The 21,587-nt window shown below is 41.2% G+C and overlaps 1 protein-coding gene across 10 annotated transcripts in view; it reads right to left on the bottom strand.

Annotated features, from left to right (window-relative positions):
* Positions 1-856: 856 nt before the first annotated feature.
* The window catches only part of RPS6KA2 (ribosomal protein S6 kinase A2), a 283,503-nt gene continuing 262,772 nt past the window's right edge, over positions 857-21,587 (bottom strand). For all 10 annotated transcript variants that reach the window (XM_027686577.1, XM_027686606.1, XM_027686594.1 and 7 more), the window contains 7 exons: positions 16,660-16,749; positions 13,768-13,926; positions 12,441-12,602; positions 7,947-8,023; positions 5,398-5,515; positions 4,425-4,562; positions 857-4,032 (listed from right to left, as the gene is read on the bottom strand). In XM_027686577.1, the coding sequence (XP_027542378.1) occupies positions 3,907-4,032; positions 4,425-4,562; positions 5,398-5,515; positions 7,947-8,023; positions 12,441-12,602; positions 13,768-13,926; positions 16,660-16,749 (870 nt within the window). In that variant the 3' untranslated portion in view covers positions 857-3,906. The remainder of the gene's footprint in view (positions 4,033-4,424; positions 4,563-5,397; positions 5,516-7,946; positions 8,024-12,440; positions 12,603-13,767; positions 13,927-16,659; positions 16,750-21,587) is intronic.

Here is a 21,587-nt window from a genome sequence, read left to right as displayed (position 1 = left end):
CAATTGTTGCTTGCATCTGTTGTGGGCAGACATGGAGGGAGGATGTGGGACTGTGTTCACACAAGAACTGAGGTACCAGAAGCAGCTTAGCTGCAATGTGTTGGGGCAACACAGGATTTCAGAAGCAGTGTCAGCTACGAGGTCAGAATACACACTTCTAAAGGAAAATGATGTATACTTCAAAAGAGGAAAAGAAAATGGGCTTGCACAGTTTCCTTTTTTTTTTTTAATGAACTATACTAAAGCATCTTATTAACGTTATTTTAGACCTTTTTATTTTAATGTAAGGAACATCTGAGGTGGTTGTCCTGATTGTGCTGCTTGCCTGTCTTTTAGGATTCAGATATCTGAATGTGGAGCTCACATGATTCTTGTTTAAAGGTGCCACCTGCAGATGTTCAACAAGAGAACTTTGCTTCTAAATATTTGCTTTGGCATTTCTGATACATACATCTGAAGACAGAGCTTCAAAACACGTGCCTGAAAATATTTTTCCAGTGAAAGCTAAGATATATTTTCTGCTACAGTAATATGCTGCATCTTCCATGTTTGAGTGCCTTAATTCTAGGGATTGAGAAAGCTGTAGCACTGTACAAAATCAAGAATTTCTCTGTAAAAACAGATGATTTAAAAACAAACCCCTGGATTTTTTTCTATTCTCTTTATGACGTCCCTGGTAGCAAAAATACATCCAGTCAACATTATTTCCCCATGGCCTACCATCTGTGGCCCTATATCTTCTGGTTACAGGGAGTTTATATGAGCTTGTGAACAATTTTCAGAAGCTTGGACTTGTCCTCTCTCTCTGTGCCCACGGTTTGGCACTGGTAACCTGCTGCTGTACAAACATCCCATCATTTATCACCCAGACTCTGACCACACCTAGGCTCTGCTCAGCATAACTCAGAAACAGAGGAACAGAGGTGACACTGAACTTGTAGCCACTCTAATGCGTTGACAGTGCTGTTGGCAAAACAGATGCTGTTGCCTTCCTGCTGTCTCCAGGCATTTGTTCTGATGCACAAACGTTTGTTTTGCCCCATGGTGAACTGGATAAGGGAGGTGTGAAAGGACATATGAGCAGCTGAGGTCAAGAGGAAGTGACTACCTGCCTTTTTTTAGTGTCAGCACTTGCATATGCTGCTGTAAGTTCAGTGGACCAGCAGCATAAGAAGCCCTTGTGGCATCCATGGCTCAAGGGGTGATCCAACTTTGGGAAGAGCATCATCCTGTAAGTTTGGCTTCCAATAATATTCAGTTGGAAAAAATGCTCAAAGAATTAAGAGCAAGTATAACAAGAGGGAATTAAGACTGTTTCCAATGGTTGTGAGAGGAAGCAAACTGAAGCAATGAAAGATGACCAGGAAATCTCACAGGCAGACAAAAACTGTACATAATCTTTACAACACTCTTTCTGCCCATATGCAAGACAATTACACTGACTATTAAAAAAATATTTTGTTGAAACGGCACATACCAGCTGGGACCCAAGAAAATCCAGCCGTCACTCCAGGTTGCCCTTTGCATCTTTGTACCCACCTTGCCTTCTTCCAGGGCAGAAGTCACTTTGAGGGAAACAAGGCTTGGCCAGAGCTATTCTGCACCAGCCAGGATATCCCTGTTTGTGGATATCCTCACAGTGTACTGCTAGCAGAAATACGTGAGACTTAACTTCTAACAAGCAAAAAATTATAGAGGTGGCAAAAAACCGGTCCTGAGCACAGCTTAGCCACAGGAGAGAATGTGGGCTGCTGCGTATATAACCATAGACACACACCTGTGTGTTTGCACTCATCAGTCCCAGCCGATTCAGCCACTGTGTGGAGTTTCACAGCATTGTTTATTTTAGAAAAGAGAAGGGCTTCAAAGAGAGCTGCTTTGCAGCTGTCCTCTGTGCACAGCACATAAACCCGAACATTAAATATTGGTTTAAATTATTAAGAATAAATTTAAATTTAAAAATAGACTAATGCAAACAAACAAACTTCAGGTCAACATTGAAACAGAGCTAGTTTTAGGAAGCATATTGCTATAGCAAATGAAACTCCTTGTTCCCTTGGACACTCTGAGCAGTGATCTGGTAATTCCAGTTCAGCACCGATCCGGTAATTCCAGTTCAGCACCGAGATGTACAAAGTACCCAGCAAGGAAAAATTACCATATCTAGCATATGAAGCTCCATGTTCACATTTTTTTCCTCCCTGTTGCAACAGAAAAAAGCCAACATAGCACAGTAGCTTTTCCCACAAAGCATCTGAGGTGACAAAATTCATTCAGAAAATAAAAATTAACAAAAGCAGTACAAAGAAGAATCCTGGTCAGCTTGTGACCACCATAAGCCAAAACAGGTAAGAAAAAGAATAAAAAAATAGTTCACATCTGGCACCACAAACCTTGCTCACTTTCTTTGAAACCAGGGAAAGAGAAAAAAGGTCAATTTTGCTGAGACCATTTCAACAAAAGCTCTCTTTCCCTGCACCTGGAAAATCCAGGTATTAGGGTACAGAACTTTTGTTTTATATGTATATAAATACACATGTACATATTCATATAAATATAAAAGCAGAGCATCCTCCCATTTCTCCTCATAATTTATTATTATTAAAGCTTGTAACAGAGTTAGCTGAACTCTTCAGAAGTGGTACTCTCTGCATACACATGGCATGGGGAGTTTTGCTCTGCTAGAGCAGAACAGCCAGGCAGGGACATGAAATATTGGGTGACAGGGGCAGATTTGAGTGAATAGCCAGAAAAGGGTAGGGAGCAATGACTGGAAATGGCCTTGCTTGCTCCAGGGGGGCACTATGGCCTGCCAGAACTGCTTTTGGTGAGCAGACTGGGTGACAGCGTGGGAGGATGGCTGCACTGACCCCCTGGCCAGCCAGCCACCCACCCTCTTCTGTACCAGTCGGTGAAGAGGGACTGTCCCTTGCTTTGAAAGGGAGTCCCAGTTTGCCCCCCAGCCAGTTGCATGCTAGTTGCCTTTGCCAGTACTCTCCACCATGCTGCCATGGGTCTTTTTGCCTACTGTTCTCAGTCACCCACCCCGCCTCTTGCTCAGTTCTCCAGACCCCTCACCTAGTCCTCCCAGACCTGCTTGCTGGCCAAGAGCAGACACCTTTTTCTTGCCTGATCCATAGGCTCCTACTCACACTGCTTTACATGAATGCTTTCCCACAGTCTCATAGGACCCAATAATTTCCTCAGAAGACTAAGTTTCTCAGAGGTTTTCTGCTTTCGGAGACCTTTGAGTAAGTCAGGGCTGGTGGCGCACATGCCTTGAGAAGTGCTGGCTTTGTTCCAGAGAAGGCAGGGGCAAAGTGCAAAATATTCCTCAAAATCAGAAGGTATTTTCAACACCAACAGCTCTCTCTCCCTCATGTTGTATAGCACTTGTTTCAAATAAGGTATTATTCATGTGTCTTTGCAGTCTTCACTCTTCCTGGGGTGAGTGGAGATCAGCAGATGTCTACTGGTGACCAGCCAAGTCACTTCATCATGACACATGCTGGAACGGCATTCATACCCGACTGCATTCTTCATAGCAAAAAGTGCTTTTCTTGAGAAATGAAATAAGCACTGCTCCCATGGAACATCTTAAGGACTCAAAAATAGTTTTCCTAGAGTGGAAGGGATGGAGCACACCTACTTTATTTGGCTTTATCTCAGTAAAGAAACAGAGCTACTGGAAAAATTGGCACATCTTTGTGAAGTTGTTAAACTCGGGGCCCTGGGCTGGAATGTAAAAGAAATGATGTAGCAAAGGAGAACTTTGCCTTACATGGGCTTCTGCTAGTTTTGGCGATTTCATGTGCAGGCTGTCCAAAAAAGGTCTGCTAGCCAAGTAAAATTGAATTTCTCAAATAATAAACTGTGGGTTTTCAAAGAGGTGTTTTGGGGGTACTGCTACAACCTGGTAGAGGTAAGTCTTTTCATGCCTCGCCGCTGAGCCAGATTAGAGGACAATACAGGCTCCAGCCTCGGCGCCTGAGGTGCTCGGTTTAAAGCAAAGTAAGTGGCTGCCATTGCACCCTGTAAAATAGAGAAAGATAAAACATTGGGCTGAAATTCAGTTCTTTGATGATTTTCCCTTCCCCTATTCTGTCTCCTGAAAAAACTGTCATGCATGCACAATTTCCATGAAATGGTAACAGCTTTTAGGCTGGCAGACAGCTAGGGTATCTCTGATTCAAAGTGGTGAACGGCAGTATACGCATAGAATGCCACCAGGTTATTACAATGTAGCTTGAAGTTAAAAATATTGAGCAGGTGACAGGTCAAAAATCTTTGCTGTTAATACAGTGCCATATTAAATTTGGCCTCTGTGGCAATAATCTTCCCAACTCCTTTATCACTTTCCAGAATATTTACACAAATTACAGCTCATTCTGCAAGGAAGGAAGAGGCAAGGGTGTAGGAAGTACCTTCACCAGGTGAACATCCTGTCTGCTGAGTTGGTTTTGAGATAGATATTCCCTGTTCACTATCCATGGATGTCTTAGGACTTGGACTGCTGTGAGGCGCTGATGAGGGTCTACGTGAAGCATCTTAGACACAATGTCCTGGATTTGAAAGGAAGAAAACAGTACAAGGGAAAAAGTAATTAACAGCAGTGCAGGTTTTACTAAGATCTTTGCGGTGACAGTGTCATCACTAGCATGTCCAATGGAGAGAATGATGCACTTTAGATAGGCATTATATTTTTTAAGTGTCAGGTCTTGATCTTCAAAATTTTCAACTGTAATGTTCAACTCTCAGCTCATAGTACAGTCAAAAGATAATGTGGAGGGTATTCAGCTTATTGACTGAATGTTAATTACTAGTGACTTCACAGGAGTGGTGAACTCCACCTGGAGAGCATGCCATCTGGAGGCATCTCCTCCCTAACCCCAAAGCAAGAGAAGTTTAGAATAGAAATCTAACATTCAGGCAGCTAAAATTCAATTAGGTCAGTTGTACAGCATCTGAACATTTTAATTTCAAAACTGAACATCTGATAAAAAATACACTGTGAGGCTTATAGGTGTTGGTAGCAAGATTAACATGTTATTAGGATTGCTTGCAGTTTTGTGGTGGGATGTATCAATGTTCTTCCATTGGATACTACCAGCTGCTAAAACTGAAATCTCTCGTCCAAGTTTCTGATTAATATCAGGCAACTGCAAGCTTGCTAGCTTTCCCACCCATCCTAAACTGTGAACTGTACAGGAATTAAAAATGCTAGTTTGTAAACTGCCTGCTCCTGGTTAACTTTGAGCAGCAAAAAGGTGATTCATGTATAGACCATACATTTGTGGCATTAACAAACCTTCACTTGTTCTAAAAGTGCAGTTGCACCAAAACAGAGCTCTGTGCCATTTAAATCTCAAGAGAAAATCTGAGAAAGGGTTCACTGACCTTTGCAGTATCAGATACTGAGTCCCAGTTTCCTCCTGTAAGAGCATATTTGCCACTGCCAATCCTGGCCAGAATCTCCTCTGGGGTGTCATCTGGTCCATTTGCAAAAGGAGTGAATCTATTAAAAAAAAAACAAACCAAAAAACAACCAGAGAGAGAGAAAAAAATACAATGTAATTTGCAAGTTCATGATTTCTAGGTTCTAGTGCTAACTGCCAGTGATTACAACAGGAATTTGTTTCCAGAATGGACCACAGACATTGTGGCTTCATTTTCACTCAAAGGCTGGTGGTTCCTTGTATTGTTCTATAGAGGGAAAAGACTGATTCTTTAATAGTTTTTAAATTTTTATTCTGTTCTCATTTTTTAGGAATTAAATATTCTTTGTAAAAATAGACATGCTTTTACCTCTTGCTTTAACTCTGCTTTATTTCCAAAACCAGTACCTTGACAATGGCAAGAAAGGACAAAAATTATAAAGGAGAAAAAATAAGATCTGGAACAGAAAAAAAAAAGGAAAAGAACAAAGAACCCTTTCTAATCTATTTTGTAAGGCTTTGTTAGCCTTAATGTTCAAGTCTGTTGGGCAAAAGAAATTATCTGCAATAGGTTAATTCCTGATCCAGACAGTCAGAAATGACTAGTAAGATGAACCCAGCTTTACAAAATCAGTGTCTCATGCAGAGGGTACACTTTTTGTCTTCAGAAAGTGACAAGAGTTAAGGTTTTTGCAGCTGATTAAAATCTACCAGGTCAAATTTTACTCTGCAATCTTGAAGAGCTGTGTAGGTTTAGAAGAATTTGGGATTTTTATACTTTTCCTTCCATCTTTTCTCTTCTGACAACTTGACAGAGAGTTTTTAGATAGCTAAATGGTTGGTTTGGCCACAGCTTCCTATCCTACCTGGTTTCTAGTAGCAAATTCAATTCCTTACACTGTATTTTCTCATTTTCACAAACATTTCAGACTTCACAGAAGTTCAGCCCAAGGATATATGTAATGTTATTCCTACTTATAACTATCGGGAGGGATACAGTAAGAGTTAAGGACTGGCAAAAACTCCAGAGTCTGTCACTAGCTCCATTAACAGGATCCCAGGCCTATCCTCTACTTCTGGCTGTCTCAGCCCTTTCCGCTCACAGTGATGATGGGAGAAGAATAAAATCCCAGGTGCAAGTAATAGTCAGGTCCTACTAATCTCCTCCGGTGAGGAAGAACAAGATCATCCATAAATGCAGTGTTGGCACCTAAAAAGTCAGCATTTCTCAACTTTTTGTATTACTCTTATTTTCTCTTGTATGTGCAGAGAAAGTGAGGTACAAGTTAATAGCACCCATTGGTAAATTTAATATCCACTAAGTTGTGCAATTCGTATTTCTGATTCAAATGTATTTGGATTTTTTCCCCACATGAGGAAGCATTTGGAATATAATCAACTGAAAAAATGTGACTCTCTTGATTTTATTTTACTGATTCTGTCTGTATATCACTGCAAATCTATACTATTAGCCAAATAGAAACAGGTTTTCAGAGATCTTAGCAGACTGGGAGACTTCTCCATTAAGTCACACTATATTTCAGCTAAGTTGAACACATTTTACTCAGGAACAAAACAGATGAGACAAAGACTCCTGTCACCTTTCCTATAATCCATGAGGCAAATAACAGAAAAGTAGAGTGCAATTCTTTGTTTTCTGTATAAAATCTAGGAATGAATCCAAGCTTCTTGCCACACCTGAATGATCATGAAGCAGATTAAACAGTTTAGAGAGGTCACTGAAATGTTTCAAGCTGCACTTAGGTATGATAAATGTTCACATACCACACTCCAAGAAATTAAATTCAGGGGCCTAATAACTCTAGATTAGGTTTGCACATCCTATTCCTGTTTTTCACTACTTATTTCAATCTGTCTCTTTCTCTGAATTTTCTTGTGTCAATATTTAAAATTAGCCAACACATTGGTAGGCTAATTGGTAGGCAAAAGTTCCTGCTGCCTGTTGCTATTCTGGCTGATCCGTTCATTTACCTTCTGTCCTTTTCAAATAGCACTTGAAAACTATGTTTGGGTGGGGATTTTTTTGAGCTTTTTAAGGTGCTCAGACACCTCAATAACAGTAACAGCAGAAGAAAAATAAAACTGAAGAGAATACATGTATTAATAGAAGGAATTAACATCCTTCCATGGATAAGGTGAACATGATGTGGCTCTCCATAGTCCTATGGACCTCTTCTAATGTAAAACTTTCACAGTGCTTAAAGGGGTGAGTGAACCCTTTAGGAGTCTAGGTCTCAGTGCATACGTACAGGCACTGTCTGTTGAAACCCTAAACAATTTGTCAAGTGTCGAAGTATTTACGCATTCTAGGAAAAACATATTCTAACTCTAGGTCTTGACATCTATTTTCTTGCTTCACACAACCAAACACATTGCTCCAAGGAGGCCAGACAGTTTGCTGTCTCTATCTGTGACTCCTTTCAGACTTAATTAGTGCTGAACTGCTGAGTTCACTGGAGATTACTGTTCTAGGAGAACCTCATCACTCACCCTGCCAACATGGTGTACAGTAGGATCCCCAAGCTCCAAATGTCACAGGCTGCATCATAACCTTGGCGTTTAAGGACCTATGTGAAGGAAAGAGAGAGATGAAAGTAGTTTAATCTGCATTCCTTGACTTTTAGCTTCTGATCTACAAAAAGCACTGATTAGTGGTTGTATCTGCTGACATTTCCAGGGCTTAACCACAGATCTGGTTTGAACATGTGGCTGCCATGGGATCAAAATGTCCAGTAGTGGTGTTGAGAAAGGTGAAGCCCAGGCTGGAATGAGCTGGTTAGTGTTCAAACCAAGCACATCTGCCCCCTCCACAGGAAGAGAGATGAGTGTAGTTTGTGGGAGACTCTGTGAACTTCTCTGACAATCTAACATGAAGCAAAGCAGAACAATATTTCAATTATTGAAAATGTTTCATAATAAGAAAACTCATTAATACTTTGAAACATATCCTCCTATGGAACACATCCTCCTAACATAAAAGTTACCAAGAACACTATGGATGCAACAATTATAGGGCTGAATGACAGGGATAAGTATTCCAAATGAGCTCAGTTTGGATTTGATACAGCAAATGGATGCACACTAAAGTATATCTAATGCTAAACTAATAAAGATGCATGACAACTGCAAAGAAAGCTAAAAGGCTTGTTCTTATCTTACTTCTGTATAAAGAAAATTGGATGCATTTAGATTGGACTTCACAGAGAGCAGGCTAAAACTTGATCCCCTTTACCTATGGGGAAAACAAGATCCATGGTACTCAGCAGAGATCTGACCAGTAGGTTCAATATTGATGCAGGATGGTACGTTATAGCAGTAAGGGTAAAGCCTAGATTTAACTTATGCAGGTGCACCCTAGAAGAAATGCCTATTTGGGTCAGTGCAGGTCCAAGTGAAAGCAAAGTCACCAGCTAAGCTCAGGGACCACCTCAGTTGTTCCACTTGCCCATTAAAGCAAGCTACCCTTCTGTTTTTTTCAGTTCTGACACAGAAGGAGAGTTTTGATCTGCTCTGATGGATCAATAGATACATCTTTTTGCAAAGCACATGAAAAAGGAAGGTACAAATTCAACAAGTCTTTCTCTGACCTGCAGCCTTATTACCCAGGGTGATTTACTCAAATAAAGTAATCGGAAGTCTATCACAGAAAAGATCAAACTCTGCTAAGGAAAAACAGTTTGATAAAAAGTTGCCTTGACAGATTTTATAACTGATGAGCAGTAAAGCAACCATCTGTCAGGTATGCTGCTGAGTGAACATTTGCTACCTGGGAAAAAATGAAACCAAACCAAAAAACCCTCACGACAACAAAACCAGAGAAAAAGCCACATTTCCTCCTCTTGACAAAGCTGGTAACATCCTGCTTCTGCCTCTCCTGCCCATCATATATAGGCTTTCTGGCTGTTATATTTGTTTTTATTTCTTTAGTTCCTTCATTCATTCCCGCTCTATAATGTTAGTTTTTATGGGAAAAACTTCTTGGCTATTTGGCAAACCCAGTTGCTTCTTGCTTCACCTGTGAGACTGAATACCCAACATTTATATTTCCATATGGTCATTCTCGTTGTGTTTTGAACAGTTACATTTTCACTTCATCGTTGTTTTCCTCCAATAACCAAGAACAATCAAGTCCAAGGCAAATGATAGAAAAACCGGGCAGTGATGCTACTTAGTGGAGCAGGATATTAAGCAAGTGGTTACAGAACTTCAAAATAATGGAGAGGTGTCGCTGTGTGCTATCATTCAGTTTGCAGGAGCAAGGCTATACAACAAGGACATTCACTCTGTGCCAGTGCCTAGGGAAAGCTTTGCTGGCAAGTACTTTTTTATCAGCAGCAACCTCACCCCACAGATAGCAACAGGATCTAGTGAGTTATCAGTTAGTGTCACTGCTATTTGAAAACATCTCCACCAGGTCTGTGCAATTGTGGTTAAAACAAGAACACTGAGCAGACAAAAGAAAGCGTGAGAAACCTTGGCCAAAAAGACTGGTGTTTGATCTAGGCAGGAGATGGTATGAAACACAAACAGAAATAAATCAATCGGGGAAAGAGCTTTGCAAAACATGCAGTGGTGTCTTGCTGTTAATGGATGCTGAAGAATTTACCACCAATGAAGGGGTTTGGGTCACCTTGAGAACTCAGTGCGATCTGAAATAGAGGCACAAGCTGGCAGGGCATTGTGGAGAGAATGGGTACCCTGGAGATAATGATACCCTGGATTCATCCAGTTCTGATAATGGCTCAGATATTTATCCAACCCCCTTTTATTTTTAGAGGCTTTGACTTATTGGGTTAACAAGGTTATAAATACAGGTTTTTCTCAGCTGTGACAATGCATACAGGTACAAAAGATAACAAACAATCTCATATTTTCAAATGCCAGAACAGCAGTTCTTCATGGATACCGGAGGAAAACTGCAGAGTGAAATATTTTTACTCAATCCAAAAGGACCTTACTGCATCAGTAGGGCAAGAGCCCGGCGCTTCCCTCCCCACATGCAGCATGACTTGCACTAGGTGGCAGCGTGCCTCTTTCTCTCGGGTAGCCTTCATCTTTGCTCTTACTATCATCTAAACCCCAGACTAAATGTTTCCAAAATACAGGGAGATCCAAGTGGGCAAATATGTCCTCCTTCTTCTGTCACTATCCTTTTTGTCATCAGCTCAACTGACTTTCTGCCTCCTTGATTAGTTTCATGAGCACGTGGCAGATGTTGCAGTGGGGCTTAGACAGTAACACGAAAGTCAAGTCTGGGCTGGAGGACAGCATTATATCACAGGTAAAATGTAAAAGCACTTAAGACTTTATGTAAGCTCTCTGCCAGTTCTGGTAATGTTTCAATTAATCTCCAAACACTCCTGCATTAGCAGGACCTGTCTTACTTATCGCAAATATCTGGGAGAGTGATTTCTGTTTTCAGTTCGAATCAGAAAAGTCTGATCTGAAAATACACTGGGCTGGCAATGTTTGTGATTAGCCACTACACAAAATAGCCCATGATGAAAAATAGCTACACTTATTTTAAGCACATTGTATCTCAGAGAAAATCTGAGTGCTTCAAATCTTGCAAAAATGATTATTTTTTGGTTTAGAAATTGAACGGCTGTGGTGCTACAGAACTTTTTAATGTACTTTGATAAATTTTAAAAAGCTCATTCCCATTTCTAAAATGGAAACCCAACCAAACAGCAACAAAATAACAAACCAATTTTTCTTGGCCATAGAAGACTTCTTTGCTGAAATAAACCTGTTTTGAATTTATACTGCCCTGGCAATGGTCTTAACGTAACAAATTCTCTTTCTGATGCTGGAAGGCTGTGATTCCTGGGATTAACTTTTGGTATCATGAAAGGACTTTGTATGGAAAGATCATCCCATTTTTCTCTTCCCAGTTATATACCATACAGATGAACATTGGATGAAGGAGACTTATGGGGAAGAAAAGATTGCTGAATTATACCAATTGAGAGACACTGGTATTTTATAGTATAGGACAGATGTAGTATTGAAAGATTTGAAGTAGTGTACTAACGTACTAACATTTCTGATTTTCATTGCTCCAAAAAATGGACAGTTATCCAGGAAACTAACTTGTTGCTCCTTCATCAGAAGGAAGTAGCTATGAACATCTCAAGAGTCAAACACAGGAAAAAGCCCAAACCATTAAAACTGCTGTATGACCCGAGCTGACTCCTGCAGGCCTACATGAAAGGAGCAGCACCTGCCAGTGAAGCAGACATTCTCCCTATGCTTGGGACAAGCTGTTCAGTCTTCATCTGTTTCCCTCTCTGTAAAAATTAGAAAGCAGCCCTTTCCTACATCTCCCATAACAGGGGGGATTGGTACTAGGAAAGCCCAAGAGAAGAGATGTTTCTTTAGCTCAGTGGAGTCAATAATAAAACTCTGACTGATTTCAGCATGATAAGGATTTTCTTCAAGGATTTTTTAGTTCTATCACAGAATCACAGAATGGAAGGGTTGGAAAGGACCACTGGAGGTCATACAGTCCAACCTCCCTGCTCAAGTAGAGTCCCCTAGAATATGCTACTCAGGATTGTGTCCAGATGGCTTTTGGATATCTTGAGAAGGAGACTCCCCAACCTCCCTGGGCAACCTAACATCAGGATTTTATTCCTGACATCATGATTTCTCTCTTAATCCCTAATCCTGCTCTGATACAGTGCACTAGAGGGGAAGTAGTCTGATCAGAAGCAGCTAGAGAAAAAAAGATATTTATCCCAGTAATGAGTCAAAGCATTGTATAACTCAGTCCAAGACAGACACCAGCTTCTGTCAGAAGAAAAACAAATGCCATGACAAGTCCAGGAAAAGGAAATTTATGGTAATAGAGACTGTCCAAGTGCCAGTAGTCTGGTTTCTGCCTTGTTCCTCCTGTAAAGGCAGCAAGGAAAAGGGAGAGAGGGAGGAAGGACTGCTTCCTATGACACAGTCACTACTGAAGGCTTTGAAATATGATCCTACCTCAGGAGCAACAAAGTTGGCCGTGTAGCAGGGAGTCATGAGCAGCCCATTCTCTGCTCTCAGTTGCTTAGCAAACCCAAAGTCACAGATCCTGATAGAATCTGGGTTTCCTGACTCGTCCATGTAGAGGATATTACTTGGCTTGAGATCTCGGTGCACCACCTTAACAAGAAAGAGAAGCGAGAAACAAGTGAGAAGAGGAGGTCAGGGAGCATCCAGGCTTGGCTGCCATTCCTGGTCTGCTGGTCGAGGTAGGACAAGAGCTCATGCTGAAAATATTTAAGTTTTGGAAAAAAGTTACTTAAAAGCCTTGGACAAATGAAGGAAAATAAAAAAGGTTAAAGTCTGTTAAAATGAGAAATAAAATCTTTGACAGCCTGTGCTGGTTTATCAAGATGGAGGCTGCTGCTTTAAGGGGGGACAACTTTCCTGAGTGTAGTCAGAGTGGGCTGTTGTATGATCATCTTGGTGGCAGTCTCCTGGAACATGATGGCTTGAAGTACTCAGCTAAAAGGTGAAGAAGAAATCACATCATAGGGGGAAAGTGTGTAAGGTCTTCTTGTGACTGTGCATGTGAGTGGCTCACACCTGAAAGGAGGATTTTTTTTCCTGATTTCAAAATGTATTCACACAACTTCACAGGACTGTGCATTTTACCATATATGCTGCATTTCAGTGGTGGGAAAACAGCCTTTATTTGTTATAACAAGACTGAAAAATTACCATGAAAACATAAAAGCCGAAGCAAAAAATGTATGTGTTTTAACCATGAAACAGGAAAAGCAGCAAATATTTGACTAGTCATCCAAACTGCTTGTCCCTGAAATGCAGAAAAGGAGAGATTTTCAAACTGCTGTATATAAAGAGCTTATACTCTAAAAGCCAGCTTTTAATAGCATGTCAGAAGCCTTTCCCATCAGCTGCTCAAACTGCCACTTCATTTGGAGAGCTGAGCATTTGATTTTCTACCTATCTGCTGATTCAGCAACCCTATTTGAAATTCCGTTAAGAGATCAGGTACTGCAATAATGACTGTGATAAAAAGTAAACAAGTAATATCTCAACATGGTACATGAACTTCAAAATTGCTTTAGTGTGGGAATAAAAATGCCACTTCAATATACTTCTGCTCAGTGGGAAAATGGATAGAAAGCCTATGACCCTATTTCACAAACCAAACATAATTATAAATATGGAGAAACATTTTTGGAGGGAACCCCGCTCCCCCCCTTTACATTTCAGAAAATCAAAATCACAACTATTTGCTATTTCTAGAAGTTGGAGTTTAAGAAGGTTGATGCAGCTAAGCCAAAAAAGTCATGCTTACGCCCTGAGAGTGCAGGTAGTCCACAGTCCTGGTGATGGTGCACAGCACAGCGCTGGCCTCCCGCTCTGAGAAACACTTCTGCCGAAGAATGCGGTCCAGGAGCTCACCTCCCCTCATCAGCTCCATCACCAGGTACACGAATTTCCCATCATCATACACCTGGAAGAGTAACAGAATAAATATATGTTTTGGACCCATTAACTTGGTAAATGTTGGTCCTTTAATCACAGTGTTGGCTTGCTTGTGCGAGATGTTGCAAGAGGAAAATGTCAGCTAACGTGTGGGAAATGTACTTATTACGCTTAACAACAGAAAATTTTTAAAATTACTTAATCATCACCTTTTTCTTGTGTCTGTAGCAGCTTGCTGATTTGTCCACACAGAAATGTAGCTTTCTTGTTCTGCTATCATGCCAGCAGAGCAGACCAAGCTGCTAAAAGCAGCACCACTTCACACAGCCCCAAATGTCTACTGGCTCTCACCCAAGCCTCCTTCTCAGTAGTGTTCTCTCTTTACACTTCTACAGGGTAACATTTGCCATTTAAAATATCAATATTTCCCTTTGAGTCATGATCAACTAAAGAACTGTATTATACTGTTGGCCAAGACCTGCACCTAATGATATTATATAGTTTATATTTGCAATTCTGGGGAATACATTGACATCAGCTGCAACCTATATTTATCTTCAATGTCAAGGGCAAGGGGTAAAAGACATTTTGTCATTTAAACTGGAAGGCAGCCATTTTCATGTCATAATCCTTTGCCTGGACTGCAATAATGAGCAGGAAAGGGATACAAAACCTTTTTTTGCACAGATTTTGAGATACGCTTTAACACTTAGGAATTAAGTGAGACTTTCTTGACAGCATAAAATTAGAAAATTTGTATCTACTTCTCTAAAGTCTAAACTGGCCACAGACATGAGCAGGACTTTGTTCTGTAAACTCTGAATCTAACATAGTATGGTGTCATGGTTTGAGCAGGCCCAAAATCCAATTCTGATTCCTAGCCCCCCACCCACATCTCAACCCCATGTGAGATGGGTTTTCCAGACAAAAACACGAGACTCAATATGGGGGAAGGAATATATTACAAAGACTATACACATAAATAAATACTATAATACACTGCATACAATCTTAACTCTATATCTATCTCTACCATGACAATAATATTTACAATGGGCCAAATCTCTTCTCTCTCCAAATAAAAGTCCAGGAGAGAAGAAGAAGAAAAGACCCCTTCCAGTCTTTTTAGCAGCAGGTCTCTCTCTCTCTCTAGGCAGTAGGCTTTCTGTGTCTTCTCTTCTAGGCAGCAGTAGTAGTTGCTGGCTCTCTGCCAGCACACACGAGGGAGGTCTTCCAAGCCTCTCTCGGCCCCCGTCTTCAAACAGGGGGTCTTTCCATGGGCTGCGTAACCCCAGACACGGCCGCTACACCATGGTCATATCACGAAGCACGGGGGTCTTCGTGACAGTCTGGTATCTTCAGGGGAAATCAAGCCCCTGTGCAGAGCTCTCATGCTCTGACTCAAAGATGGCTGCCAGCTTCTCTGAAGCTGCAGCAAGGAGGGGGGGGAAACCCAAGGTCACCCCCTCCACACACATTCCTTTGGCCATCCTGGCTGAGCTCTCAGGAGGCCGGAGCTTCTTTGCTCCTCTCTGTAGTGCATACTGCACTTTAGGACTCCACTCAGTCCACCACCCCCTCCTCTTTCTCGGAGGGGTCTCTAGTGAGTTTGGGGGTTTTGGTTTGTCCAGTTCTTACCCTCCGAAACTCTCTTCCTGCTGCTGGCTCGGGTCTCTTGTCCTGCTTTTCTGCTGCTGGCTCTTCCCTTTTCCTTCTCTTTAGACAGCTCTCTGTCTGCCCTGGTTGCATACTGGCTTATGTTGTTCCTTTGGTCTTTATCAGTTGGCTCTTTGCCACTGTTCTTCGGACGCTGCTGTCCCTGCTGCTCCGTCACCCACTCGCAGTGGAGAAAACTCCTTCGGCATCTCAGACACAGGTACTTAGTTCAGTTCTGAGTCCCTGCAGCCCCCCAACCGGGGGCTGGGGGGGGCAGAGGCCCCCAAGGGGCCGGAGCCCCTTCTCCTCGTGGCCTCTACAACATGGCCACCTCTTCTTCTCAACAAGTACTACATACTTCTCTTCCGGTCTCCAGAGATATGTTTATATTTTGCAGGAGCATTGATTGGGTCAAGCCCCAAGGGTCACCACCCCCTGGGGGTTACCACTTTTCTTAGTTTCAGGGGGAAAACCTGGCTCAAACCACTACATATGGACAACCCTAGGTGAGACTGCAGGCAGCGTAAGTAAAACATCTCCAACTAGATGTCATTAATGTATGTATGCATGGTGAAGGTTATTTTTCATATGAAATGCTGAAGAAAAATACCGTCATGTCTTCTCAGGCTGCTTAAGTAGAAGGTAAATACTCCCTGGCACTAAAACACTGTTGGGGGAAATCCTAGAGACTTCGTGAGCCCTCCTCTTCCCAACAAAGCACATACCACAGGCTGCATGGGAACGGCTGCTACTCATGAAAGATCATGCCCTGTCCAGCAGCACCACTGTGTGGGTTCAGCAATGTGCACTGAAACACCCAACTAGGGAGATTTCCTTTTAAACAGTGCTTCAAAACCAAACACATTTTGTTGTTCTCCAGCACTGTGCCCCTTTGGATTTATTTACAGTCTGTTAGACAGTAATTGGAGAATATATAACCTGACCAGACTTTCCAAATGCTATCCAGTAATTTGCTGAGTCATGTTTTTTACCTTGATTTCAATGGGTCTGGTTTTAGCTCTGACCTTCAACTGAAGAATTTTCCAGACATGGACTAATAAGTGGGCCTGATCATAAGATGCCGAAGTGCTCGAAGACTACTCACATCTTTAAGAGTAATGATGTTTGGATGCTGTCCATATCGCAAGAGGATCTCAATTTCTTCAGAGGGGTCTCTCTTGCTCTTATCAATTATCTGGAATAAATGAAGCACAGTGTAGTCCAATACCAGCTAGCAGCACTAAGTGCAAACCAAGCAATTTCTACAGTTTAAACAAATTAATATTTAAAATTCTTCTATTAATCATTATTTTAGGAGAGGACAGCTCAAACCATGTGCAAATGAGAGCCATGTTGACTGTCTGCCAAAGCCAGATGGAGCAATAATTAGTTTAGACTCTGGAGGTGTAGGCCCTCTTTTTGATGCCTATAGTTCTGTTTACCCATAAATAATGGCACTTACAAGAAGTGTCATTTAGAAACCAAACAACCTTGAAAGTTTTAAAATAATCAGAGCTTTAAAAGTACCTCTTTGACATAAAAAATGGATAGAATCATAATATTGACATATGCTTGTATGTCTGCTGATAAATTAACAAAAATTACTTATCAAGTGTGTTTGTCAGAAGTGAAAATGACATTTTCTGCCAGGGGAGATTTGCATTGAAGCTATTGGTAATCACTTGGCTCTTCGGGCCATGCTGTTGTAATGATATGTAACATACATATCATTTTGCCTTATCAGAGAGTATAGTGAGACATAAAAAGTTTTTCATAGCAACAGGTCTCAGAAAAACATGACACCTGCTGCTCAGAGAGCATCACTGCACGGAAAGCCAGCTGTTAGAACAACATTGACTTCGCAATGCTCCTGTTACCTGTATTTTGGATGTCAGTCAAAGAGCTTTAGTCATTTGCCCAGTTGAGAGCACTGATTATGTTTCTCACTTTGTGGATTTAAATGATAAATATGAAACAAAAAAAATAGCAATAAAATAATACAAGGGAGATCTCTACATTTTCGAATCTCAAATGTAACTAACAGGGAATGGCAAAAGACTTACTCATTAGGAGTACAGTAGTTTGGCAATATTTCTTATTGCTAAGAAACAGCAGCAGTACAGGTGTATACAGAATACAGTACTGAATAACAGGTGTACCAAAATGGAATGGGTGCCATTTTCAGAGTATCATAAATTCATTATTGTCTTGGATTTCAAGGCTTCCACCCTTAAATGTTGTTAGTTCTCTCTAATAAATAGGCACAGAGCACAGATTACAAATGATGGTGTTATCAGGGAAACAACTTTTTAAAAACCTCTTTTGCTAATGAGCCTGTCTGCTTTTTTTATAAAATGCATGCATTTTTTATGTCTTAATTATGGTGATACACATTTAAGTACATGTCTAGAATTTTATGCATCAGCCATAAAAATGCATAACTGAGTATATCAGAGGTTTCACAGTCATCATGACTGACATGTATGTGCAGTGATAATGATGGTCAGTAGTTGTCCACGGCTGAAGCACGCATTTGAAGCCATGTCTGTGATTTGACTCTGAATTAATAGAAGTGTGACAAATGAAGGTGCAATAGGCAGCTGATGCAGAAAGATGGTTGTCGTCTGCATTTGAATAAATAAAGGAAAACTTCAAAAACAGGTGAATGGAAAAGAATTCTGCTAGTAACTTCTCCTTAGAATACTGTTGTTCTTGCGGTTTATTTGAGATATTACCAAGAAGCCAATGGAACCCTGATCAACTGACTCCTCGTTAATACGACCACAGTGACTGAATGTGTCCCACTCAACCAATAACTCTAACATACAAAAAGATCCTCAGGACCACTTCCTCAGCTAAACTAATAGCTTTTGTCAGGTTAATGGAGTTACTCACATGTGCCCCTGTTTGCATCTGCCTGCCTTGTACAAACCAGAAGAATCTACCATGATAAGTATTACCACCACTGTGTGAAGTACTACTGTCACTATGCTACTGTAGCTAGCAATATATTCCAGATCCCTTTTCTGTTGTAGTTTCCTGTGAAAGGAAATATCCAGAGCTGTGGAAAATTTTAAGCAACTATTAATAATGCAGGACTATAAATGCATATATACGGCCTAAAAAAAGATTCAAACCAAAAATAACCTCAGCTATTGACACAAAACTAAAACCAACATAACCTAAAGCAGTCTGCTACTGATTTAGTAGCAACAGCAGTAGATGACGTAATGCGTCTAATTCACAATATGCTATATAAATACAAATTGCAAGACAGGCCCTAAATACGCATACTTTTTGCTTTAATGTGTGTGCAAGCTGTGATACAGTGATTAGATGGACAAGCTGCCCCAAACTGCACCACAAATCATTGTCAGAGATGTGAAGGGACCTGCCAAATTCCTTTCAGTCCCTAGGCAGTCTGGTTAGACAGACCAGAACCATTTTTTTCCTCTACAGCAAGAGATTGTCACCCTGACAGTGCCTCTTTTCAGTGTGCCTGTGACGCACATTTGGCCCATGACTGATAAAGCAGCAAAGGAAATCTCTCAACTTTAGCAGAAATCTCTCAGCAGTTCAGACTGGCTACAACATGCACAGTTTCTTTATTTGGATCTTGCAATGGCCACAGAAGTTCCTTAAAATTTGCTCCATAGCTCCACTGTGACACCTGATTCTCCTGGTCTTCTTTTTCAGAAAGCCACAGAATCAAGTTGGAATTAAGTTGGAAAAGATCTCTAAGATCAAGTCCAACCATTAAGCTAGCATTGCCAAGTCCACTGCTAAACCATGTCCACAAGTGCCACATCTACACATCTTTTAAATACCTCCAGGGATGCTGACTCCACCATTTCCCTGGGCAGCCCGTTCCAGTGCTTGATAACCCTTTCAGTGAGCGTTAAACCCATGCCAGAATTTGCCAAGAGGGAAGATGCCATGTCAGCGAGGTTCGATCGGTGGTTGCTGCCTCCTTTTGCACACAGTGGTATCTGTATCACAACATGAGGTGCTGAATTCCCAGAATAACTGCAAGTCTTTCCCCAACATAGCGCCAAAATGAGCTGCAGTAAAATGCAGGTCTAGTGTTCCTTATCAAACACAAGGGTTAAGGAAGATGCATTGTGGCCTTCCAGTGATATTCCTAAGTAGTTCTAAGATTCTCAAAAGATATCAGATTAAATGAAATAAATTATGTCAGCAAAAAGGCAGTGGTTTCACTAGATGGGTGTTAAATGCTTTTTGTGTAGCTGTACTTTCCAATTTTCAGTGTCAGTGTTCCATAACATGGAGGAAAAGCATACTTCGGGCACCTTGTGCAGATGCAGCAGGACAGAGGCAGGACAGAGGCAGGACAGAGGCAGGACAAAGGCAGCCCCAGCACAGCCCCCCCAGCATGCTTTCCCTATGCTTGCCAGCCGGCCTCCTGGCTGTTTGGCCTCCTAGCAAAAGCATATGGCTTCTGCCATACTTGTGCATACTTGTCCTTCTCCAGACAACAACATCCAGGCTGCTGGGCTCCAAGAACAAAATCACTGCAAACACCTTGTCTAAAATCCTACATGGTTATCTACATGCACATCCACTTTCCTGTAGTGGGTCAATATCAAGAGATATGAAGCAGCCTCAACCACCATTTGAAAAGTGTTCACTAAGTCAGACTCAGTGACTGCCAGAGAAAGTGAGAGAGGCGTTACAAAGTCTATCTGTGCTTGTGCTCTGCCTCCTGGAAACAAACTAAGGTGCTCTTCTTCCTACTTCTTTCTAAAGAGGACCTGGCAAGCATCTGCTGGCTCCTACTGTGGTGAGCTCTGGTACCCCCCTGGGCTCTCCCAGGGTGGGGACATGGGCTTTGATCGGCAGTGAACCACTACCAGAGCAGACATCTGTACCTGCCACTTAGCTTTCCATTTCTGTGCTACTGTTTATTGTTTCTGCTCCTGCTTTGGAGTTTAATTATCTGTAATTTTTACAGATCATCTCTACTGTCAGTCCACCTCTGCATATGGAGAGGTTCTAGCTTTGTCCACTAAATCGACCATTGCAGATTGTGTAGACCAGACAACAATGTATGTGGCACTTCACATCCAATCAATGTAGCAGTTAGGTATGGTCCTCAAATTCATTTTAATACCACATCTCTGATGTGCTTTCAGACTGTCTTGCCGAGCCCAGCCTGTTGTTAGGTACTCTGCTCTAATGAGGACCAAAGGTTCTGGATTATTTCCTACATATATACTGGAAAATGCAATGCTAGAAAGAAAAAAACCCCATATTTAATGTTACAGATTTGGGTACAGGTTTGCTGTAGTCTCATCAGACTTCCTACATGAGACCACACACTACCACAGCTTGTGAAATTGTTTGCTCTTGTTCAGAATTCATATTATTATTAATCAATCAATTTTTTTGCTATCTAGTAGCTTTCAAGCACTATTGTTGGATGATGACAAGCTAAATTATGTCTGTCTGAATTTTAGAGAGGAAATAACACTCTTAAGCCCTGATTAAAAGCTGAGCAAAACTATGTAACTTCTAAATATTTCTTGTGATAAAAAAGAGTGTTTGACACCTTGGTCCCTGTTTCCTCTGAGACAATGTGTTTTGCATGAAGACAGACTCTTTTCTGTTCCTCTCTTGTGACAACCCATGAACCTCCTGCAGCTCTTCCTGTGCAAGGAATGATGTCTTTTCTACAGGAAATTAATTCTGATTTGAACTTAACTAAAATGTATACATATACACCCTCTGTTATAAAATTAAGGGAAGATCTTCTCAGCTACTAGTCCTGGGATTCTGAGTAATACGTGATGATGCTACTTTTCTATTTCGCTCTATAGATGTGTGGTGAAGACCAGCTCAGAAAGCCATCATAATATATAAATAACATGAGCCCTATTGCACTTTTTCCCAAATCTTCATTCGCAAAGCCTAGCCATGAATTGTACTTTGGCAGAGAAGAGCTATGAAGCCCAAGGGTCTTCTATTGCCCTTCAGAAAAAAAAGAAACTGAGACATAAAGCAAACAGACTTTTC

The sequence above is a fragment of the Neopelma chrysocephalum genome, unplaced genomic scaffold (assembly GCF_003984885.1).
Source record: "Neopelma chrysocephalum unplaced genomic scaffold, ASM398488v2 Primary Assembly neopelma1_23, whole genome shotgun sequence".
Classification (NCBI taxonomy): Eukaryota; Metazoa; Chordata; class Aves; order Passeriformes; family Pipridae; genus Neopelma; species Neopelma chrysocephalum.
This window is presented reverse-complemented; position numbering and strand designations above follow the sequence as displayed.